General features: G+C 45.6%; 1 protein-coding gene across 1 annotated transcript in view; it reads left to right on the plus strand.

Annotated features, from left to right (window-relative positions):
* Positions 1-21041, plus strand: part of grin2db (glutamate receptor, ionotropic, N-methyl D-aspartate 2D, b) — a gene marked incomplete at both ends in the record, with an annotated part of 213335 nt that overhangs the window by 17776 nt on the left and 174518 nt on the right. The window contains 2 exon segments of the mRNA XM_080743639.1: positions 1323-1589; positions 17629-17972. Of these exon segments, the coding sequence (XP_080599765.1) occupies positions 1323-1589; positions 17629-17972 (611 nt within the window).

Raw genomic sequence — 21041 nt, forward strand, 5'->3', positions numbered from 1 at the left:
TACATGGTCTGATGATTGTATTTTTTACAGTTAAAAACTGATTTGTATACAGTAGTTCACCTGGACACTCCAGTTGTTGTTTTATTTGTAATACAAATTACTAATCTTCTAAGTCTTGTAGTGTTAACGATACTACTTGAATATACCAAAAACGACAAATCTTAGAGCATTCTCAAGCATTTAAAAGGTTCATATTGGTACATTCCTACTAAGTTATCTCTTTAAGATCCATACACACTGGGAGAGTTTATTCTGCACAATGAATTTGCGTTCATTTAAACTGCTGTTTCAAAACGAGGTAGATGTTGCAGTGCGAGTAAAGTCAGCCACCTGGTTTGAATGGAGCATTGGCAAATCAATAGGATGATTAAATATAATATCCACTGACGCATTCTCGCGTCGTTTATTCGGCACTCTCCCGGTGTGTAAGCCTAATTCATGCTCCGTCGCACAACAGCGTAAAAAAATAGCAGACCTACGACACTTTTGCAAGCTTTTAGGTCTGCTGTTTCCGACACGTGATGCCGACAGACTGTCGTGCGATGAAGTTTGAATTAGGCTTTACTTTGAGGGCTGTTGCGTTCATTCCTGTCTTTATGCATGGTGGAAGGACGGTGCAGACGTTTTGCAAGGCGCATGGAGAAGACATTGCTTGGTTGTAGTAGTGATGAGCATATAGGCATTAATGGCGGCCGTCCATTACGGTCAAGGTCAAGGATACTTGTGCAGTTACGTATCGCCGCAGTCGGGCAGAAACCTTGTATGTCCATTAAGATGTTCGTTTTCAGGAAATGCAAACATCTGTCCGTGTTCTGGTGGATCCAACGTAGTTATTATTTAGTCACAAGCTCTTGTTATTGGTTGTTCATTGGTTAAACATTTATAAAACTCACAGACTTAACCACTTTCAGCTTCCAGATTTTAGGGGGGGTGAAAATAAGGCATTCATTTATGAACATCATATAAAAGATGAAATGTGGAATATACAAGGTTTCAGCCTGACAGCGGAGATTACGCAGGGCCCCTACTTGAAGCAATTCGTGCTGTTGTGTTGAAAGGAACGCGTTGGAAAACACTACACGAGGTCTGTCAGGTGTGATCCCGTCACCAGAGCGGGAGAGGATTCTGATAAGCCCCCCAACCGATCTGCATGACTGCAACAACTAGGAAAATAAAACAAAAAATAACTAGCTAGCGGGGTTAAAAAAAAGGGCTCATCCTTCAAGAAAAATGTGCCGTTCTTCTCCTCTGCCTTCCGTCTCTCTCTCTCCCTCTCTCCCTCCATCTCTCTCCCTCCCCCTCTCTCTCTCCGACGTTCGCAGGAGACGGGCTCGGTGTTCCTGCAGTTCAGCTCCTCCGCGGCGCTGCAGCTGGAGGTGATCTTCGAGGTGCTGGAGGAGTACGACTGGACGGCGTTCTCGGTGGTGACCACGCGCCACACGGGCTACCAGGACTTCATCCAGGTGGTGGAGGGCCTGACGGACGGCTCCTTCATCGGCTGGGAGAAGAAGAGCGTGGTGATGCTGAACGTGACGGACGACCCGGGCGGGGCGCGCACCCGCCGCTTGCTGAAGGAGAACGAGGCGCAGGTGAGAGAGCTGGGGGCTGTTGGAGAACAGTGTATGTGGCGGCTTTAGGGGGAACGGGGGCGGGGGGTCGGAGGGCGGGAGGAGGCGTCCATGATCTCTGCCACTCCCTCCCTCCCTGCCGCATCTCTCTCTCTCTCTCCCCTCTCTCCTCTGTCCCCTCTGTTCTTCTTCCCCCCCTCCCCCATCCCCCCCCCCCCCCCCCCCCCCCCAATCATCTCTGATCTGCACGACAGCAGAAAAAAAATAAAAAATAAATAAAAACATGAGTTACATTTGATAGGTCTTTTGCCCGTCAGCCTATACAGAGACTATAGCGGTGTAGGTCCAAGCCCACTGTATGCTGCTCCATACGCATCTATACTGTACCATGTGTACGTTGGATAACTGCCTGGCAGAAGTGGTATGGTGCTTCCGTGCTGTGAGAAAACAGTGAGATTAGTCAGGAACATTCACGTCAAAGTAGGTTTAACCATGTATTCCATGCATAAATGTAATACAGTTAATCTTGGTGTTAAAGGGCTCTGTGTTCGGAGATGTTCCCTACATTTTGTGCATGCTTTTTGAGCATGCTAAGCAAAATCAGGGAACGCTAAGCAAGACCTAATAGGAGAACAATAGCAATACATTAACATGAAACTTAGTCAGTCAAAATCACAGCATTTGAGCTTAGCAATACATTGACAAGTAACTTAGTCAAACATCATAATACTTTTTCCACCATTGATGACTATAGGGCTTTTAAGCCGTGACATCATTTTGTAGTCAGACCTCCAAGCAGATTTATTATCAATATATTTCAACAGATCCGAGACAAAAATAACGACTAAAGTATAATTCTACCACTTTCCTTTCAACAACCTTTTGGCCCCAAAAGTTCTCCTCTGCCTACAAAATGATGTCAGACTTAACAGCCCCATAGCGATAAGATGATCAATGAGCATGTTGACTATATAGTTGCGGCATGGGCTCTGCTGCCCTCCAACAGTTGAGACTTTACTCATAGTTATTGCTTGTTTTGGACGCCTCATAAACATTCTGGAGAATGAATGATTCCAGCTGCACAAGCACAACAGCAAAGCTGCGCATTATTACTTTCTATAACACTCAAGTGTTTTGGAACTTGCCCACAGCAGCTGTATTTCTGAGTCAGACAGCTCACGTGAAACAGATTTATTGGGAATGAATGGAGGTGTATACTGTACAGTTGGTTTTGGCATCTAGGCTTAGCTTACCGCTGCAAGTATAAGTAAGTAGGTCAGAGTGGCTTATTGTCAGTATCAGCCGAGCAACGAGGGTGTCTATCCCGCTTTACACATCGCTAGACCCTGGGAGTTATTGCTGCACTGCTACAGACTATGGTGGATTGCTATACTTACCCCAAGTAGTTACCCAAACTATCATGCACACTGTAAACTGTTGCTTAAAAGGAGGTGTAAATAACACTAGTAAGACGCCTCAGGGCGGCAAGCGACCTCACCCTAAAGGGCGAGGTCGCGCCACAGTGATGTGGACATCAGGGATGTGCATCAAGGAACTCCATATATGGTTGTAAAAGTTAGTGTGACATCACAGTGAAGCCAGAGCGTGATGTCAGAGCGGCAAACCCATTCTGGTAGAGTGGTTCCCCTGACATCACAGTGACATCAGAGCATGATGACATCATGATGACACATTTTTCTATGGGGGTTTGCCCATATAGACCGTATACAGACACGTCTACACGGAGACAAGCTGTGATGTTAACGAATAAAGTGCTATATTCCGTTTGATGCCTTGATTGCCTCCTCATCTCTGCAGTTATTTTACGAAAGCAGAAAATAAATGTTCAGTTTGGATTACCAATTTTATCCAATCAGAGACATTCACACACGCCAGTTTTATACTGTTCTTTACATTGCATCTGCTCATTTTTCTGCCATGATTGCTATCCAAGCAGTGGAACAGCACCATACATTAGCAGTTGCATTTCACAGCTTAAATGTGGCGGCAGTGTGCTGGCTTAGGAGTTGGGAGTGGACGTTTGAGGACTGGAAGGTTCATGGTTTAAATGTGTCGCTCTTCCTGGCTTAGTCGCTGCATGTGTCCTTGAGCAAGACACTGAACCTCGTTATACCAGGTTGGTATACCTTCCTTGGTGGTTGCCTCGGCTGTCGGATTGTAAAATGCCTCGGAGGGGCTATAGAAATGGATATACAGTATTTACCATATCAGCTACTTTATTTCAAAGGGTGTGTGGATGAGTTACAGTGAGAAGTATCCTTTTCTTTTGCAGAACTAGCTTGCAGGCATTGCTCCGTTTATTAAAAGAATAAATATATAACGTACATTCTTTATGGGGAAGTAAGCAGAGATGCACTGATTCAAAGTGATCCCTACGGTAGCAGACAAGCGCGCGCTCCTTAAAGGTGATACACCATGCATTTAAAAAGTATTTATGTCATATTGTTTATGTCCCCAAAAACGTTTTTCAAAAGGTTTGAGGCTAAATTACCACTCCTGAATAGAGAGCCTCTCTCATTTTTGAATGGCTCTCAGAGCATTTCAGCTGCAGTACCACCTTTGGCCTGAACTGCGCCACCCCCCCCCAAAATCCTTTTGAAAAACATTTTTTTTTTTTTAAGAAAAAATCAAAAAACATTTTTTTTCAAAAACATTTTTTTGATTTTTTTTTTGTGATGACGTCACAATCGGCAGATGACGTCACAATCGGCAGCAAATCTGAACAGCCTGTTTTGAGAACCCGTGGGATACTTTTAACCTTCGCCTTCTCAAAACCAGAGAAAGACACATCGGTCAGAAATGGGACTTTGTGAGGATAGAAGGTGCTAGTGGGACCCCAAAAAAAGGTTTTAAAATAGGAAAAGTGAAATTTCATGGTGTATCACCTTTAAAGGCTAGAGCAGGGGTAGGCAACCTTAGGCACGGGTGACAACATTGTCTCAGTAGCCTCGGAAACCCAGGCTTATTTTGGCGATACTGGCACACTGGCCACCCTAGGGGGTCCTCAGAGTTACTACAGGGGGACGCCAAATCTTTGTGTGATAGTACAGCGATTTAAGTGGTTAAAGTCTGAAAGAAAAACACATCAACATAGACTGACATAGTGCTGTCAAAACAAGTTTATGAATCTATCTATGAAATCGATGAGAATCTCCAGCACACATTTATACAATATGTAAAGGGGGTCCCTGCTTCATCTCTCTCTCTCAGCTAAGGGGTCCTTGGCCTTCTTCTTCTTCTTTCGTGTATCATCATCCTTGATGATTGGTTGACAACATTGTATTTCACAAGATTTCTTGTTACTTAGGGGAGGCCATGGGGCTGGCTGTCATCTTCCCCCCTTGCTGACGTTGGCCTGAAAACTTTGAAGACCCTTGCTGTAAACAAATAGTGGAGATCCGTAGTCAAATCACAGACCATTCCAGGCTGCTCTGTAAACAGTATAGGCTGGGACTGACATTCCGAGCTGAGAGGGGAGCCGCAGTGAGTAGGCCTAGAAAACATTTTTGTCCGCAGAGAACTTTGTTGGTTCTGGCGAGCCGAAAAAAGGTTGGACCTCGTCTGGAGTGTGCTGCCAGCTTAACCCCTGTGCCAGGCGTTAATAATTAAGCACTTTGGCGAATTCACACATTTCAGAGTGGCTGACCGACATTGACCACAGTGACTCATGGTTTTTGGTCTGCATCTCTCCTGGTATGGCTTTTCACTCCCTCAGATATTATGCTCCCTTCTCTCCTCTCCTCCCCGTCCCCGGTGGAATCTCGATATTTCGACGTCCCATTAGTTCGACTAAGGGTTAGGGTTAGGTTTTAGGTTTAGGTTTAGTATAGCATTCACCAAGTTATCATTTGCCTGCGCCGGCAGGTTAGCATTTCACCAGGTTAGCATTCACCAGTGTTGAACTAATGGGATGTCGAACAGATGTTAACGTAGTAATATCGCCACGTTCCCCCTCCCCGATCCCCATATGGGCCTTGCTTCCTTCCTTCCTTCCATCCTTCCCTTCTTCACCTCCACCTCCTCTCAATCCCTCCATCCATCCATCCCTCGTTCACTCTCCTTTCCTCCCATCCCACCATGATCTCCTCTGTTCAAATCCATTCCCCAACACATCCGTTCAATCTTTCCACTGCTCATTCCGGTGGTATGCCCCCCCCCTCCCCCCTCCCCCCCTTGTGCAATTCTTTGCCCAGAGACAAGCCCCCACCCCCCCACCCCCACACTCTTCTGTTTGTCTTAATTCCTCTCTCTCTCCTCCTCTCTCCTCCTGTGACTTTCTACTATTCTTTTCTTACCAGTCTATGCCTTCCTTCAATCTCTCTCTCTCTCTCCTCTCTCTCTCTCTCTCTCTCTCTCTCTCTCTCTCTCTCTCTCTCTGTGTGGATGTATCTCTGTATGTATGTTGTACCTGCTGCATATGTCCTGATGGCGACAGACAGACAGACAGACAGACAGACAGACAGACAGGCAGACAGGCAGACAGACAGACAGACAGACAGACAGACAGACAGACGTTATACACCTCTCTGCTGCTGTCTCTCGGTCCAGGCTGGGTCTCAATGTCACCGCTATAATGTCCCAGCATGCACTGCAGCATGCTTGCGGATGTGTGTGTGCGTGCGTGAGTGCGTGCAAAAATGCACGTGTGTCGAGGTGAGCATGCCTCTGTGCATACATGCGTGCGTGTTGTTGTATTATATCTCCGCACGAGTGTGCGTGTGTGCGTGTGTGCGTGTGTGTGTGTGTGTGTGTGTGTGTGTGTGTGTTGGAGGCTCCTCTATAGTGTCACTGTTAATATAACATAGTGCCTGCAGTGGGTTGTCTATACGCAGTGCTTGCTTTAACCCCTTCTCTCTCTCTCTCTCTCTCTCTCTCTCTCTCTCTCTCTCTCTCTCTCTCTCTCTCTCTCTCTCTCTCTCTATCTCTCTGACTGGGCAATATTAGGAAAACCTTTGATATTCGATAACGTTTTTGAGTACCTCGATATTACTACAATATTAGTAAAAACAATTACATTATATCGTTTTTAATGTTGTTTCTGCTTTAGGTCCACTGCCTGCCTAACCCAGATAATGAATAGCATATCCATGCATGCACACACACTGCACAGTACACATAGAATAAAGAAGTTAAATGCCTTATTTTCAGTTCCCAACAATGGTTTTATTGAAATAACCACACCTGGTTACAGATGGACTGCTTGTTTGCATGTGCTATACGTGCATGCATAGTGTGTCTGTTAATTAATGGACTCTGTTCACATCCCGCCACTCAGTAACTTCCTGGTTGACGTCACGTTTTGAAGGGGAAAACCCTACTAAAAGCCCATAGAGTTAACACAGAAGGCCCACATTTAATGCAATTTCCGAATAGTAAAGTATAAAATACGGCTAGCATGATCAAGAACACAAGATAGTAAAAGGAACAAAGCATTATAATTTACTTTACCGTTCGAAATAATGATTTGTTGGCTTTAAGTCCAGCGATTTCTGTGTTAGTTTACCCTTCAAAGCTGACGTCGGCACCAGGAAGTTGCTGAGAAATATGCTGAGTGGGCGGGCCGTGAATAGGGTCTATTTGACACATACACCAATAGAGGGTATGCACGTCCACTGGGACCCGCCCCCCCTAATCTAGACTGAGTGGCAAAACATTGAGCAGCATGGAGCACTGGAGTTTGGAACTTTGGAAGTGCTAGTTGCAAATCACTCAACGGCCCTGCCTGCATACCACCTGTTTCTAATTTGCACATAAATCAGGAGGCAGCAGGATGTTATGTTGTTGAAAACGAGTGCTTCCAAACTCTGACACTTGGAAAAATAAAAACCTGCACAGAATGTCTTGACAGAAAGTAGCTCATAACATGCCTATGGTGGATTTTTATGAAAAAAAAAAAATGTGCAGATAGAAAGAGGATAATTCAAGCTTTCAGTACAGCTGCAATGTTGGTGAGTTAACTTTGTTTAGTACAATCAGATAGGACTTTTCTGTTTGGATGTATGGGCTGTCAATGGCAGAAATTAGTTTTTTGCCACTCAGTAGGCGTTCCCACATAACTTCCAGCAACAGTGATGTCACGTGCATACCCTCTATACCTCATTTCAAGCTGTCTTCATCGATATGTTTACCTTGCATGTTGATACTTCGATATCGATACAATCAATATATTGCCCAGCCTTCTCTCTCTCTCTCTCTCTCTCTCTCTCTCTCTCTCTCTCTCTCTCTCTCTCTCTCTCTCTCTCTCTCTCTACTTCTCTTTTCACCTTCTGCATGCCTTCATTAGTCAGATCTCCTCTCCTCTCCTCTCCTCTCCTCTCCTCTCCTCTCCTCTAGATGTGGTGATAGTGGTGTGTGTCTGTGTATTACTGTTTCTTCGGTCTAACCCCTCCCTCCCCCCTCTCTCTCCATCGCTCTGTCTCTGTGTCTCTCGTTCAATTTTCCCTGTCTGCTGGCAAGGGGTTTATTGGCATATGGCCGTGATTGTTTTGCCAAAGCCATTACAGTTCAAAGATTCAACGAGGGCAGCCGTTCTAAAAAATAAAAGAATATGCACTTTCAGTCCACTCCACACACGCCCCTCTCCTCCCCGCCGTTGTCTTGTCCTTTAAGGTTTCACCTCACGTTCTTCGTCTTTTTCTGCACTGTCATTTCTTTATTTCCATCCAGCCTACTTATGTCTTTACTCAGGTAATATCAATGCCCGGCCATTTAGGCCTGCGCGCAAATCTGTGTCACTCCAGATTCGAACCACTTTAACCATTGTTTTATGCTTTAACTATTAAAAAATAGCAGATATACAAGGTCACAGTGCGGCTATTTTTGAAAGATCGTGAACATTCGTTCAAGTCTTTTTGACTCTATTCTATAAATATCTTCTAAATCAGTGGTTCTCAAAACTTTTTCATTTCAAGGACCCTAAAATTACATGCATTTGGCCGCGGACCACCAATCTCAAAATATGTTGTTCCAGGGACCACCCAGAAGCAAATATTTGAGTTACAAATGTTTGCTTTTAAAGAAGTATTTTTTTCTTCTTTTTTTTTTTAGGGGCTTTTGCCTATATTGGATAGGACAGTAGACTGACAGGAAATGGGGGGAGAGACAAAGGTCGCCCGGATCGGGAATCGAACCGGCGACGCCGCCAGGCATCCATGCCTATGTGGCAATGCCTAAATGGTATGCGCCTGGACCAGTAGGACAGCAGGCGCCCCACAAACAAATGTTCGCTTTTAAAAAGATCTATTTTATATTTTTCAAAAATAGCAGATCTACAAGCTCGCAGCGCGGCACTCGGTGCCGCGCTGTGAGCTTGTAGATCTGCTATTTTTCAATAGCTAAAAGCATTAAATGAGACAGTCTAGTCCTAAGTGGGTTAACATCATTCATAACCTGTCTCTCTCCCTGTACCATTAATTCCCCAGAGAGTCTCCATACCTCAGCAGTTAAGGCTGATCCACTGTCTATTTCTATCTGTTTTTCTGTCATTTCTCATTTTCTCTTTCTCTAACTCTCTCTGTCTCTTTCTCTGTCTCTTCTCTCTCGCTTTCCTCTCTCTCTGTCTTTCTTTCCCCGTCTCTCACTTTCACTCTCTTTTTTTTATCTCTCACTTTTCTTGAAGAGGACGAGACCAGGGGTGTTGTTAAGGTTGGGATCTGGACAGATTGAGGGCTTATAGCCCAGCTCAGAAACTGTTAGATTCCCCTCACAATTGCAACAATGTTCCAGTGATTGTAGAATTCAGTGAATGTGAGACACTGTGCATTACCAAAAAAAAAACGTTTCGGCCTGTTGTAGAGTCAAGACTTTCAAGAAATGAAATTAAAATGAATTTTCTTATTAAGCTCAGCTACCAAAATCAAACAAAAATGTCTTTCTCAAAAAATAAATAAATAATGATAATAATACAAAAGCAGAGAGTGCCACACTGCGAGCTTGTAGATCTGCTTTTTGAAAAGTTGTGAAAATGTGTGCAAATCTTTGAATGTATGTATATTTAAAGTGAACATTTGTTACTCAAATTCTGCTCCTGGGGGTCCCTGGAACTAAATATTTTGACATGGGGGTTTGTGGCCAAATACATATCATTTTGAGGGTCCTTCACATGAAAAAGTTTGAGCATCACTGACATAGAAACATGGTTTTTCAGAAACCTGTTAGGATTTAGGTGACACTTATAGAATCGGGTCAAAAATATTCAAAGACTTGTACAAATTGACATGATTTTACCAAAAATAGCAGATCTACAAGCTCGCCTGAGCTTGCATATCTGCTATTTTTCAATAGTTAAAGCATAAGATAATGGTTTAAGTGGTTCAAGTCATGTTTTATAGTGAAATGACACAAGGTCACACACACAACACTGCAACACTGCTGGATGCAACAACATTAAGGTTCATTCTACAACATCTCTTCTAGCCTCGCCTGCACCTTGTTGCCTTCATCCTGCTTTGTTTAATAAGAATTATTGGATGCTTTAACCAGTGAAAAATAGCATATATACAAGCTCACAGCGCGGCACCGAGTGCCGCGCTGCAAGCTTGTAGATCTGCTATTTTTGAAAAATCGTGAAAATTAGAATTTTGACCCGATTCTATAAGTGTCTTTTGAATCCTTCTAAGATTTCTTGAAAAACCCATGTTTCTATGTCAACAATCTGGCCAGCCATCGTCAAAGAAAAGGTCCTTTTCACTTAACTGTTGCTCAGCTAGTCTGTTCTTGAGAGACTACTACTATGTCAGTGGTTCTCATACTTTTTCATGTGAAGGACCCCCAAAATTATATTTATTTGGCCACGGACCCCCATTACAAAATATTTAGTTCCAGGGACCACCCAGAAGCAGAATTTGAGTTACACACGTTCGCTTTGAAAATACATATATTCAAAGATTTGCACACATTTTCACGACTTTTTCAAAAATAGCAGATCTACAAGCTCGCAGCGCAGCACTCAGTGCCGCGCTGTGAGCTTGTATATCTGCTATTTTTCACTGGTTAAAGCATTCAATAATTCTAGTCCTAAATGGGTTAAGGTTCTTCTATCCATAGTGAATAGCTTTGATAAGGACAAGACCTCTCCTCTCTCTCTCTCTCTCTCTCGCTCCCTCCCTCTCTCTCTCTCTCACTCTCTCTCTCTCTCTCTTGCTTTTGATCAAGGTAACAGTCACAGAAGATAATTCTAGACTATTCATAAAACATAAAGCGTTTGTGTCTAGTCTGTCTGTCTGTCTGTCTGTCTGTCTGTCTGTCTGTCTGTCTGTCTGTCTGTCTGTCTGTTTGTCTGTTTGTCTGGAACTAATCTCACAAACCTCTGACCACTCTGTGCCAAATGTCCCCGCAAACTGTCCCCATAGGCTGGCTTTCCCTATAATTATGTTCTATACACTTTTTGACATCATAACGACGTGTTCAATGCTGAACAACTGACTGTCCACCAATACAACACTTAGTGCATGTCGTTGAAACCACGTCATGCGTAGTTTCCTTAAATACAGACAAATAGACAACAGAGGTCTCAAATGACAGAAACAGCAGGAGGTGCCTGCATGCCTAACATGCATCCTCTGCTTACAGTATAAGAGGATGCGTGCGTGCGTGCGTGCGTGCGTGCGTGCGTGCGTGCGTACGTGTGTGGTTGGATCGGGATGAAACATCCACATGGGTGCCAAGCAGCTATTGGATCCTTTGTGAATTACTTTGATTTTCATTTAGTTTTTGCGTTTTTATGAGCAGTCCATGCCAACTTGCTTTTCTCACGGCGTGGCTCTGAAAAGAGGCTCTGCGTTTCTGGACAACCGCCGACCCCACCGACTTCACACATCGGGTGCCACCCTGCCCAGAGTCCTCGGTGCACCTCTCCTCCGCCTCTCGGTGCCAGCCCATTGGTCAGACGGTATAACGCACGTACACACCCACGCAGAGATTTTGCTTCTTTAGTTGAAGGATTTCGATAAGCCTTTCCTCACACATACATCATAAGCGCGAGGTTAGAGACTTCATAGGCGATGACATCATAGGCTGGATGAATGGGTCTGAAATCCCCACGCTGTTTCTCTCTCTCTCTCTCTCTCTCTTTCTGTCTGTCTCTCCTTCAGGCACGTGCAAACACAGACATCAAAGGGGGCTTGAGCCCCTGCCGTTTTATCCGTTTATTTATTTATAAAAAAGTGCCCTCTCCAGACCATGAATGCAGTTTTCACTATGGTGAAAGAAACGCAAATGCCCTCTTTCCATATCCATACCTGAAGGCGGCATTCAAGACAACCTGCCTTTGTCCAAACTCTCCTGAATCTTGAATGCAGCATCTTATGTTGAAAGAATTCCCCTCTCTCTGTGTAGAAATCCATGCCGTTACGCCACCTCTCCAGTATTCACTTGATTAATACTTGGTTCAGTGGTATCAAGCACCGAAAATAGCCGACCTCCAAGCCGACCTCCAAGCTCCAAGAAGAAATATCGAAAATAGCCGACCTCCAAGCTCACAACACGTCGCGCTGCCTGGTGCTTGGAGGTCGGCTATTTTCGATATTGTTTCAATATTTTCTATATTTTCACCAAAAGGCCCTTTTTAGAAATTTCAGCCCCTGCCTCTCTAACATTCTCTGCACATCCCTGATCTCCTTTTTCCCACTCTGTCTGTCTGTCAGTCTGTCTGTCTCTCTCCCTCTCCCCACTCCTGTCTGTCTATCTGTCTGTCAGTCTGTCTGTCTCTCTCCCTCTCCCCACTCCTGTCTGTCTGTCTGTCTGTCTGTCTGTCTGTCTGTCTGTCTGTCTGTCTGTCTGTCTGTCTCTCTCTCTCCAGGCTCCCGATTTCGTCACAAAATAATCATACTTTCTTTCCACTCTACCGCCTCTCTTCTCTCCTCCCAGGAGTTCCCATCCATCTCTAAAGCAAGCTTCCATCACAAATGCTCCTCTTATTATTCTCCTCTGTTCTCCTTCTCTCTCTCTCTCTCTCTCTCTCTCTCTCTCTCTCTCTCTCTCCACGCCTCTCTATTTGTCTCTCTGTCTTATTCTCCCTCTGTGTCCTTCTTGTCCCGGCAGTCTGCTCTGCTTTTAATAACATGTTACACTTTAACCTTTCATGTCCTTCTGTTCTCCCTCAGGTGTGTTTGCTCTTTAGACCGGCTCTCCTCTCCTTTCCTCTGCTTCACTAAAGCGCTGTTCACACCAATCGCGTGTTGCGTTGTGTGAAAACGCACGCATCCCATTCATTTCCAATGGAGGCTTGCGTGACAGTCCGTCTAGTGCAGTGGTTCTCAACCTGTGGATCGGGACCCCCAGGGGGGTCCCCAAATTATTTTGAGGGGCCCCTGGATGATTAACTTAAATGAGCAACATTGTCTTCTCTCTCAACAGTAAACAAACCAACATGAAGTTTAAGTGCATAGATGGTATCTGCACATTTCCAAAGTGACAATTTAAGGACTTTTTAATACCTCTAAAATGACAAATTAAACATAGGCAAAATTGTCAAATATTAGAGGCATAAATTGTCAAAATAGCTGATCTGCGAGGCGTTGTGAGCATGTACTGTAGATCTGCTATGTTCACAAAACAACCATGATATAGGCTACAAAATGTAATGCCACTACTCTTAGTGCTCTTCAGGGTCAGGGGGGTCCCCAGTTGAAATATGATTATTTGGGGGTCACGGCCTGAAAAGGTTGAGAACCACTGGTCTTGTGCAATAAGGCAAAGTTCACGCTGATGTCTCGATGCTCGCATCAGACGGACTGACAAGCACAGATCTAATTTGAACGAGGTTCATCTCAACCAACTTTATCCCAATCTTGTCTGTGCGTGAGGTCTTGAAGCCAATGAAAGCAGCGCTGCTCTGCGTGTAGGTGTGGCTGTGGGGAATGACAGGGGAGTGAACCAATTGACTGACTGTCAATCAACAACAGCCGCCGCGGACCGGAGGCGGACAGAATTGCGTTCTTTGCGCTTAAACTGCGTGTCCTTAATTTTGGTGTGAACGGCGGTTAAGTCCTCGTCTCCCCTCCCCTCTTCTCTTCTCTGTTTGATTTGAAGGTATAATAAACTTTCAAAAATAAACTCTCTCTCTCTCTCTCTCTCTCTGCCGGTCCCCAGAGAGTCTCCATACCTCAGCAGTTATGGCGGAGAGCTGATCCACTGTCTATCTCTATCTGTTTTTCTGCCATATCTGTCACATTTTCCCTTTCACTCTATCTGTCTCTCTGTCTCTGTCTGTCTTTTTACGCTGCGCAGCCTAAGGGCAAGCCGTCTAGAAGTGTGTGAGTGCGTGCGTGCGTGCGTGTGTGTGTGCCTGTGGTAGTAGTACCCGTCCCCATATCTGTCTGTGGCTAAGCAGAAGCTAAGCTATTCTTATACTGTATGTTGGTTTGTCTGACAATGTTGGCAACCTCACGGTTCCCATCCGGCCACTCTACCCCTGAGCCACTGCCGACCCTGTACGAGAGGGGAGATTGTGGAGAAGTTGTCTGGCTACTGTGGTAACGAGTACTGCACTGGGTACTATAACCACCGTCCTCCTCTTCCTTAACTTGTTCTTCTATGTTAAAAGAAGCAAGCAGTCCGTGCTGGAGAACTTGTGATTTAATAACCAAAATATATTCCAAGTAAGACACGTGAACAGCCAGGGTTCTAACTTCAGTATCGCTCGTAACAAAATAAAATAGATCTCTCTTGTAACATGCGTCATGCACTGTTCTCTCCTGAACAAAAAAGTAAACACCGCACCAAGCATATCCCATAATACCCCTCTGCAGCCCGCCAACTACTTCAAGGCATACTTAAAGGTACATACCCCTGGCCCAGTGTACAGTATATATAGATAGGGTTACAGTACTCTAACAAACAGTACAGTACAAGTTGTATTGCATAAGCAGGTGGGTAACAGTATGCATTCAGGGGTGTCAAATGGGTATGGCAGGGGTATGCAGCTGCCATACCCTTGGTCCAGGGGGGACAATAAAACTTACTTTTAAATATAAATCCATGAATGTCTCTTTGTCTATCTGTGCTGGTTATTATGTTGTGAAATTACAGTAAAATAACTACAAATGCAAAATTTTACAAAATGGTCACTTTAACAAGGTATTAGGCCTATAATTATATTCTCCACACTTGTATTCTCCCCATCTTGACACAATGGTATATTCCCAGGTTCCGCAGGTCAGCTGCAATGCATTATTGTTAATTGTGGCACGTTTACTAACATGCCAAGTTTAGCTGCACTTGAATAACCTTGCAGGCTGCCATATCCAGCCCAAGAAACCGTAGAAACCCGAGGGAAAAACGGACAACCCCGTTTTTTGGAGCGGTGAAAGCGCTCCCAATAGACAGGTATGTCCGTGGGTATGTGGGTGGGTGGGTGGCTGGCTGGCTGGGTGGGTGGCTGGGTGGCTGGCTGGCCATGTCCGTAGCCTGGCAATACCTTGAGTGGCCACACACAACACACTAGTTAAAGGAGGGGCGCTGTTTTGTGCAGGCCAGGCACACTCACCACTCACTCACAGGCACAGTTTACACTCACTCACTCACTCACATAGGGTACAGCTGCTCAAATTCACCGCTCCACTTGGAACCGAGGTTTGATTTTTTTTACTCCCATCTTTGCCATACCCTATAGCTTTTGCTGAACTGACGCCACTGTATGCATTCCCAACTTGCATCATTCCTGATACATCGGGTTAGTCTTAGTTTAGTTTTTGGTTGCCCGTCTAGTTATGTGAATTTATAATCTACCTCCATATTTGGGCATGACTGGCGGCATCAATGTGATTTCTCTTTGTGCTTTCTACCTTTCCCATCTTCCTACTTTTCCGTGGCTTTAACCATATGTTTGCTCTCTAGACCCCTCCCCTCTCCTCTAGTCTGTCTGTGGGTTTGATACATAATTATGTACCTTATGTGACATTGGAACCATTGGGTGAAATGTGGCCGACAGTGACACTATAAGCTCTTTCCATATAGCCTAGTGTTTATCACATTTTGTGAATTCACAATCTCAGACCCACCGTCCGTCCAGCCATCCCGCCATATTTGGTCTTGATCTGCGTCATCAATATGACGTCATCTCTCTCTCTCTCTCTCTCTCTCTCTCTCTCTCTCTCTCTCTCTCTCACTCTCACTCTCACTCTCACTCTCTCTCTCACTCTCTTGCACTCTCGCACTCTCAATCTCTTTCTCTCTCTTCTGTTTCTGTTGCTCTCTCTCTCTCTCTCCCCTGGCCTTCCACGCCTGCCTTTACCCTCCTTATCTTAACTCTCCCCACGCTTTGAACGTTCACGTTCGCCCCAATTCTCAAGAGACCTCTGCGCCAATACGGCGCTCGTTCGGTTCGTTTGTCTGATGACTGTAAGCTGATGAGGGGTCACGCGGCCGTGTACTGTAAACACATTTTCCGCGGTGATGGTGTAAAAAATCCATTATGCGTTAACATCAACGGAGAACAATTCACTTCCTTGTTGATTTCCTCTGGCTGTAAGGCTCTGTGGCCAGTGACTGGTCTTCTTCTTCTTCAACACATAACAGGCAAATTCACATTCATTCTCGCATGACGCCGCCCTCTGCTGCCTGGCAGACCAAAGTGCACTATTGCACAATCAAAAAAAATAAAAAAAATAAATAAATAAATGTCTGTCTATCTACTATAACGTCGCAAAGGTAAGCCGCTTTTTGATGGCACCAGACCCAATAAATAAATAAATAATCTGGCAGTAGGAGAGTTAATAGCGCGTGTTGTGTGTGTGTGTGTGTGTCTGTTTGTATGCGTGCGAGCGTGTGTGCAAGCTTTGGTGAGTGTGTGTGTTATGTGAGAGTGTGTTTCTCACTCCTCTTCCCTCCCTCCCGCCTTCCTTCGCTCGTCATTCCTATTTCCTTCCTTCCTTCCTTCCTTCCTTCCTTCCTTCCTTCCTTCCTTCCTTCCTCTGCCCTGCCTATACTGTACATATTCACTGTTTTCCTCTCGACCTGGTCCTGTCCCTCTGTCCCTCTGTCTCTCTGTCCATCCTTTCTCCCCTTCCTCCCTCTTTCTTCGATGTCCTTCCCCCCTCCCTCCACCTGACCCCACCCACGACCTCCCACCCTGCTCCTTCTCCCCCTTCCCCCCCCCCCCCCCCCCCCCCCCCCGCTCGCACTTGGACGAGGCTCGCCGTCGACTGACATTGACTTCACTACGGAGAGCCCACTCCCCTCCCTTTCCTCCCTCCCTCCCTCCCTCCCTCCCCCTTTCCGGGAGAGTGCTTTTGCAGGTCTTTCGGTCCGAGTGTATCAAAAAGCACCTCGGTTAAGGTGGAGACGAACTCCCGTTGGTCCAACCATGGGTTAACACTCACCAGGTTAGCATTCACCAGCGTCTGCAGGTTAGCATTTCACCAGGTTAGCATTCACCAGCGTTAGTTTTACTGAGGTTAGGGTTAAGGTTACTTTCAGCACCTCCGTGCAGCCAATCACAATCGCTTCCGCTGCCTTAACCCAGTTGCCTGTTTGATACACTCGGACTGAAAGACCTGCAAAAAACCCTCTCCCTCCCCCTTCTGTCTGCCCTGTTGCCTCTGCAACCGCACGTTTCCAAACAAGTCTGTGGCCTTAAGCTGTAGATGCAGAATAGACCAACATTTAGAGTGACATTTTTTAAATCAAATCTTTGCTTCTGGGGGGTTCCTGGAACAAAATATTTTGCGATGGGGATCCATCCGTGGAACAACATATTTTGAGACGAGGGTCCGCGGCCAAATACATATTTTGGGGGTCCTTAACCACTGATAGGCACATTCTACAAATGTCTTCTAAATCCTAACAGTTTTCTGAGAAAAAAAACTTTGTCATGTCAAGGACCCCCATAATGATATGTATTTGGCCACGGACCCCCATCACAAAATATTTTTTTCCAGGGACCCCCCGGAAGCAAATTTTGGTCTATTCTGCATCTAGCTTAAGGCCACAGCAGACTCGTTGGGAAACGTGCAGTCGCGTTGCCTCCTTCTCTCACCAACCCAACCCAATCTCCACCCTCTCCCCTCTCCTTGCTCCCCTTCCCCCTCCCCCTATCCAGGTGCGTCTGCTGTACTGCTCCCAGGAGGAGGCGGACCTGGTGTTCCGCGCGGCGTGGGCGGCGGGCCAGGCGGGAGCCTCCCACATGTGGTTCGCGGTGGGCCCGGCGCTGTCGGGCCTGGGCACGGAGGGCCTGCCGCGGGCGCTGTTCGCCGTGCGGCCACAGGGCTGGCGGGACGAGGCGCGGCGGCGCATCGCGCGCGGCGTCTCGGTGCTCACGCACGGCGCCGTGGCGCTGCGCAAGGAGTACGGCGGGGGCCCCGGCGGGGCCGGGGGCGGGCCCAACTTTGTCAGCAACTGCATGACGGACGCCAACCAGACGCAGAGGCTGCGGGGACGCATACGGTGAGTGGCGGGAAAAGTACTCCCATTTTTTTACTTACACTTACAGTTTTGCCATAACTTAGATTAGCTGCCAATGCTTTTTCCTATTTTATTTACCTGATTTTTGGTGGCATGTGCACGGCGCGTCGTGTGTGCATGCTGGCTATTCTTATGGCCTTCTCTGACTTTGAGGTTTTCATCTACCTATGAAGGTGGATTCTGGTTTTCAATGGGAATGGAGTGGTTTCTTGTCATTTGCGGGTTTCTGCAAAAAATACTCTCCATTCTTCATAAAAATTTGAAATGCAAAACAGGAAAAGAAACCTGTAAAAATTAGCATTTGCAGGAAACTTTCAGGAAAAGTGCAGTAAAGCATGAAGACTTGAAACGGCACATATGTATTGTGAAAATAGCCGAACTACAAGTTCACCACTAGGGGTGCATTTGATTACAAGCTGCAAATTGCAGCCTGCAATTAGCGTTTATCTTCTTTGTGATTAATGTATCGATTGCTTCTTCAATTGATGGAATAATTGAGAAGCTTGTTTTTTTTTTTCGTCCATGAGCTATGCAAGATTAGCTGAGGCTCAGCCCCATGGATGGTGTTCTGTATACTGTTTAATCATTCCATCTTTACCAGACTTTGACCAAAGATGAGCCTATCCTTAGCACCACGTCATTGTTACCACACATCATCATATCAATATTAGACAGAGAACGTCACTTTCCACTGCCCTTTCACATGCACTCAGTTTTGAGCCAAGAACTGGGATAATGGAAGAAGAACGATTAATAACCGGTTAAAGCGGAAGTGAAGCCTCCTCCTCACTTCCGTTTCCGTCTCACATCACGCCCATTTATCATTATATAAATAAAAATCATCCAAGCATATTTAGCTTGCTGCTTAGCAGAAATGACATTTTAAAATATATTTTTCTTGAACAGAAATGCCAGCTTGCATATACTCGCTGTTCAGGAGCTGTAGTTCCAGACTCTATATAGCATTCGGAGATTGTGGAACAGTTGTCTGGCTACTCGAGACTACTGCAGCCTTCTGTGTCGCACCATACTTAAATGTTGAAGTCCCATTCCTCAGCCTGTGTTCAGGCCTTTAGAGTTAGAGGACACATTATTGTGTTCAGGCCTTTAGAGTTAGAGGACACATTATTGAGCGCTGCTCCTGGAAAGAGCTAAGCTCCAACACCATGCTTTGTCCCTTTGTCCAAAGTGTGTTGTACGCCCAGGGTCACCATCACATTGGCAATGCTTCACAGGACGCTTAATGAAATTAAAGCTATACTGTGTAAGTTGCTCAACTAGTGGTCAGTAGCTCTATAGCAAACCGCGGTCGCGTCCGCGTCTTTCGGCCGTTTTTCGCCGCGGACCGGGCCGCACACGCTGTTGTTTTGTTGAGGCAAGCTACTTCCTGAGAAGTCAGCAAGATGCGCTGTGATTGGCCGGCAGTGTATAACCCTCGCTGTGATTGGCCGGTATTGTATGATGACGTAATTTTTCCGCGAAAACCGGACCCCGGTCAGGATCATAGAAAACATATAAAGAGAAGGCTTTAGAAGCTGAAAATAACGGAGTGGGTGTTCTAAAACTTTAGCGATTTAACAGTTAGGACAATTTTAAGATTTGTTTTATAAAAAAAGTTACATGGTATAACTTTAACTAACTTATCTAAATTGCACCGCTCACTTCACACTAGGGGCTCTATTTTGATTGTCTTAAGTACCAGCCCCTATGCCTTAACTTAAAGGCCTGTCCATACTGTGTCCGACCACCAAACTTTTCGTCGGAGACTTCTAACTTTCCGACCTGCAGATGTCTAATTCGGGGTAATGCTGTTCAGAAGATGCGAGTGATGTAATTTTGGAGTTCAACCGGACCTTTCAGACGAAAAGGTTTGGTGGTCGCAGACAGTGTGAACAGGCCTTTAAGTTAAGGCATATGAGCGGGTACTTAAGATAATCAAAATAGAGCCCTAGGTGTGATTAAAAATACAAATAAATCATATATTTAAAATTATTGTGATGCTCTATTAACCCATTTTGCCGGGGACCCCCTGGAACCCCCTCAAGGACCCCCGGGGGATGCTCCTCCACGGACCACACTTTGAGAACCACTGCGCTAGACAATTTTAATATGGCCCCGGACAGGCTGTGGGGGCGTCCCCGACCACCTGGGGGGACGAGTGTTTGTAGTTTTATCCGTGGGAGGCCCATTTAATTACAGTGTTGGACTGTCTTGCTAATGATGTCGTCGGCAGGTAGACTTTTGTTCTGCCGCCCACACGAGGTAAGAACAGGGATTCTGTGAACAGAAGGAGTGGGTTGAAGGGATGCTGAGGAGAGAGGCGAGGATGGCAGCGTGACTAGACAGCAAGTGATGCCCTTTAATCTCTCCCTTGTTTGTTACAATAAAGTCTGGAATGTATAATGACATGCCCAAAATGCCACGTCGAAATGATTAACCATTGCAGCCCCTATTGGACATCACAGTTCTACTGTATATTTAACATTTGGGATGTAATTCTTTTGTAATTATTTGGATACAGATTGCTGCCATTAACTGCGCTTTATTTTGAAGAGCCCCGGAAGCCACGATCGTGTCCATGTTGAGGAAATACACTAAACCCGGATGTAGACCAGGGTGCTTATTTTCCGACAAAAAATTTAAATCCTAACCGCGTCTGACCGTTGCGGCCCAGTGTTGCCGTAAAAAAAAAAACGGTTCTCGGCGATCGAAGCGTTTTTTTTCTACGTAGATTCCGAGATAAAGCCGCTTCTTTGCAGCAGCAATGAAGGAGAAATGAAGCAATGAAGGAGGAGCCTATGGAGATTACATGCTTCCTGGTGCTTCGGAGTTGCATCATGGGTTATGACGTGTTTTCGCTCACCAGCCGCCGCCGCAGCACCTGTTTACCTGGTAACCATGGTAAGCAGATAACACATCCCTGGGCGTGATAACGGGGCCGTGGCGTCGCACTGCGGTAATTCCTATCACGTTCCTGGACGTAATTGGCATCGGAGGTGAAAGAGTCGCACGTTAGAGGGAGAGAGAAAGGAAAGAGAGATTGGTCTCTCA

The sequence above is a fragment of the Nannobrachium achirus genome, assembly GCF_963921795.1.
Source record: "Nannobrachium achirus genome assembly, chromosome: 2".
Lineage (NCBI taxonomy): Eukaryota > Metazoa > Chordata > Actinopteri > Myctophiformes > Myctophidae > Nannobrachium > Nannobrachium achirus.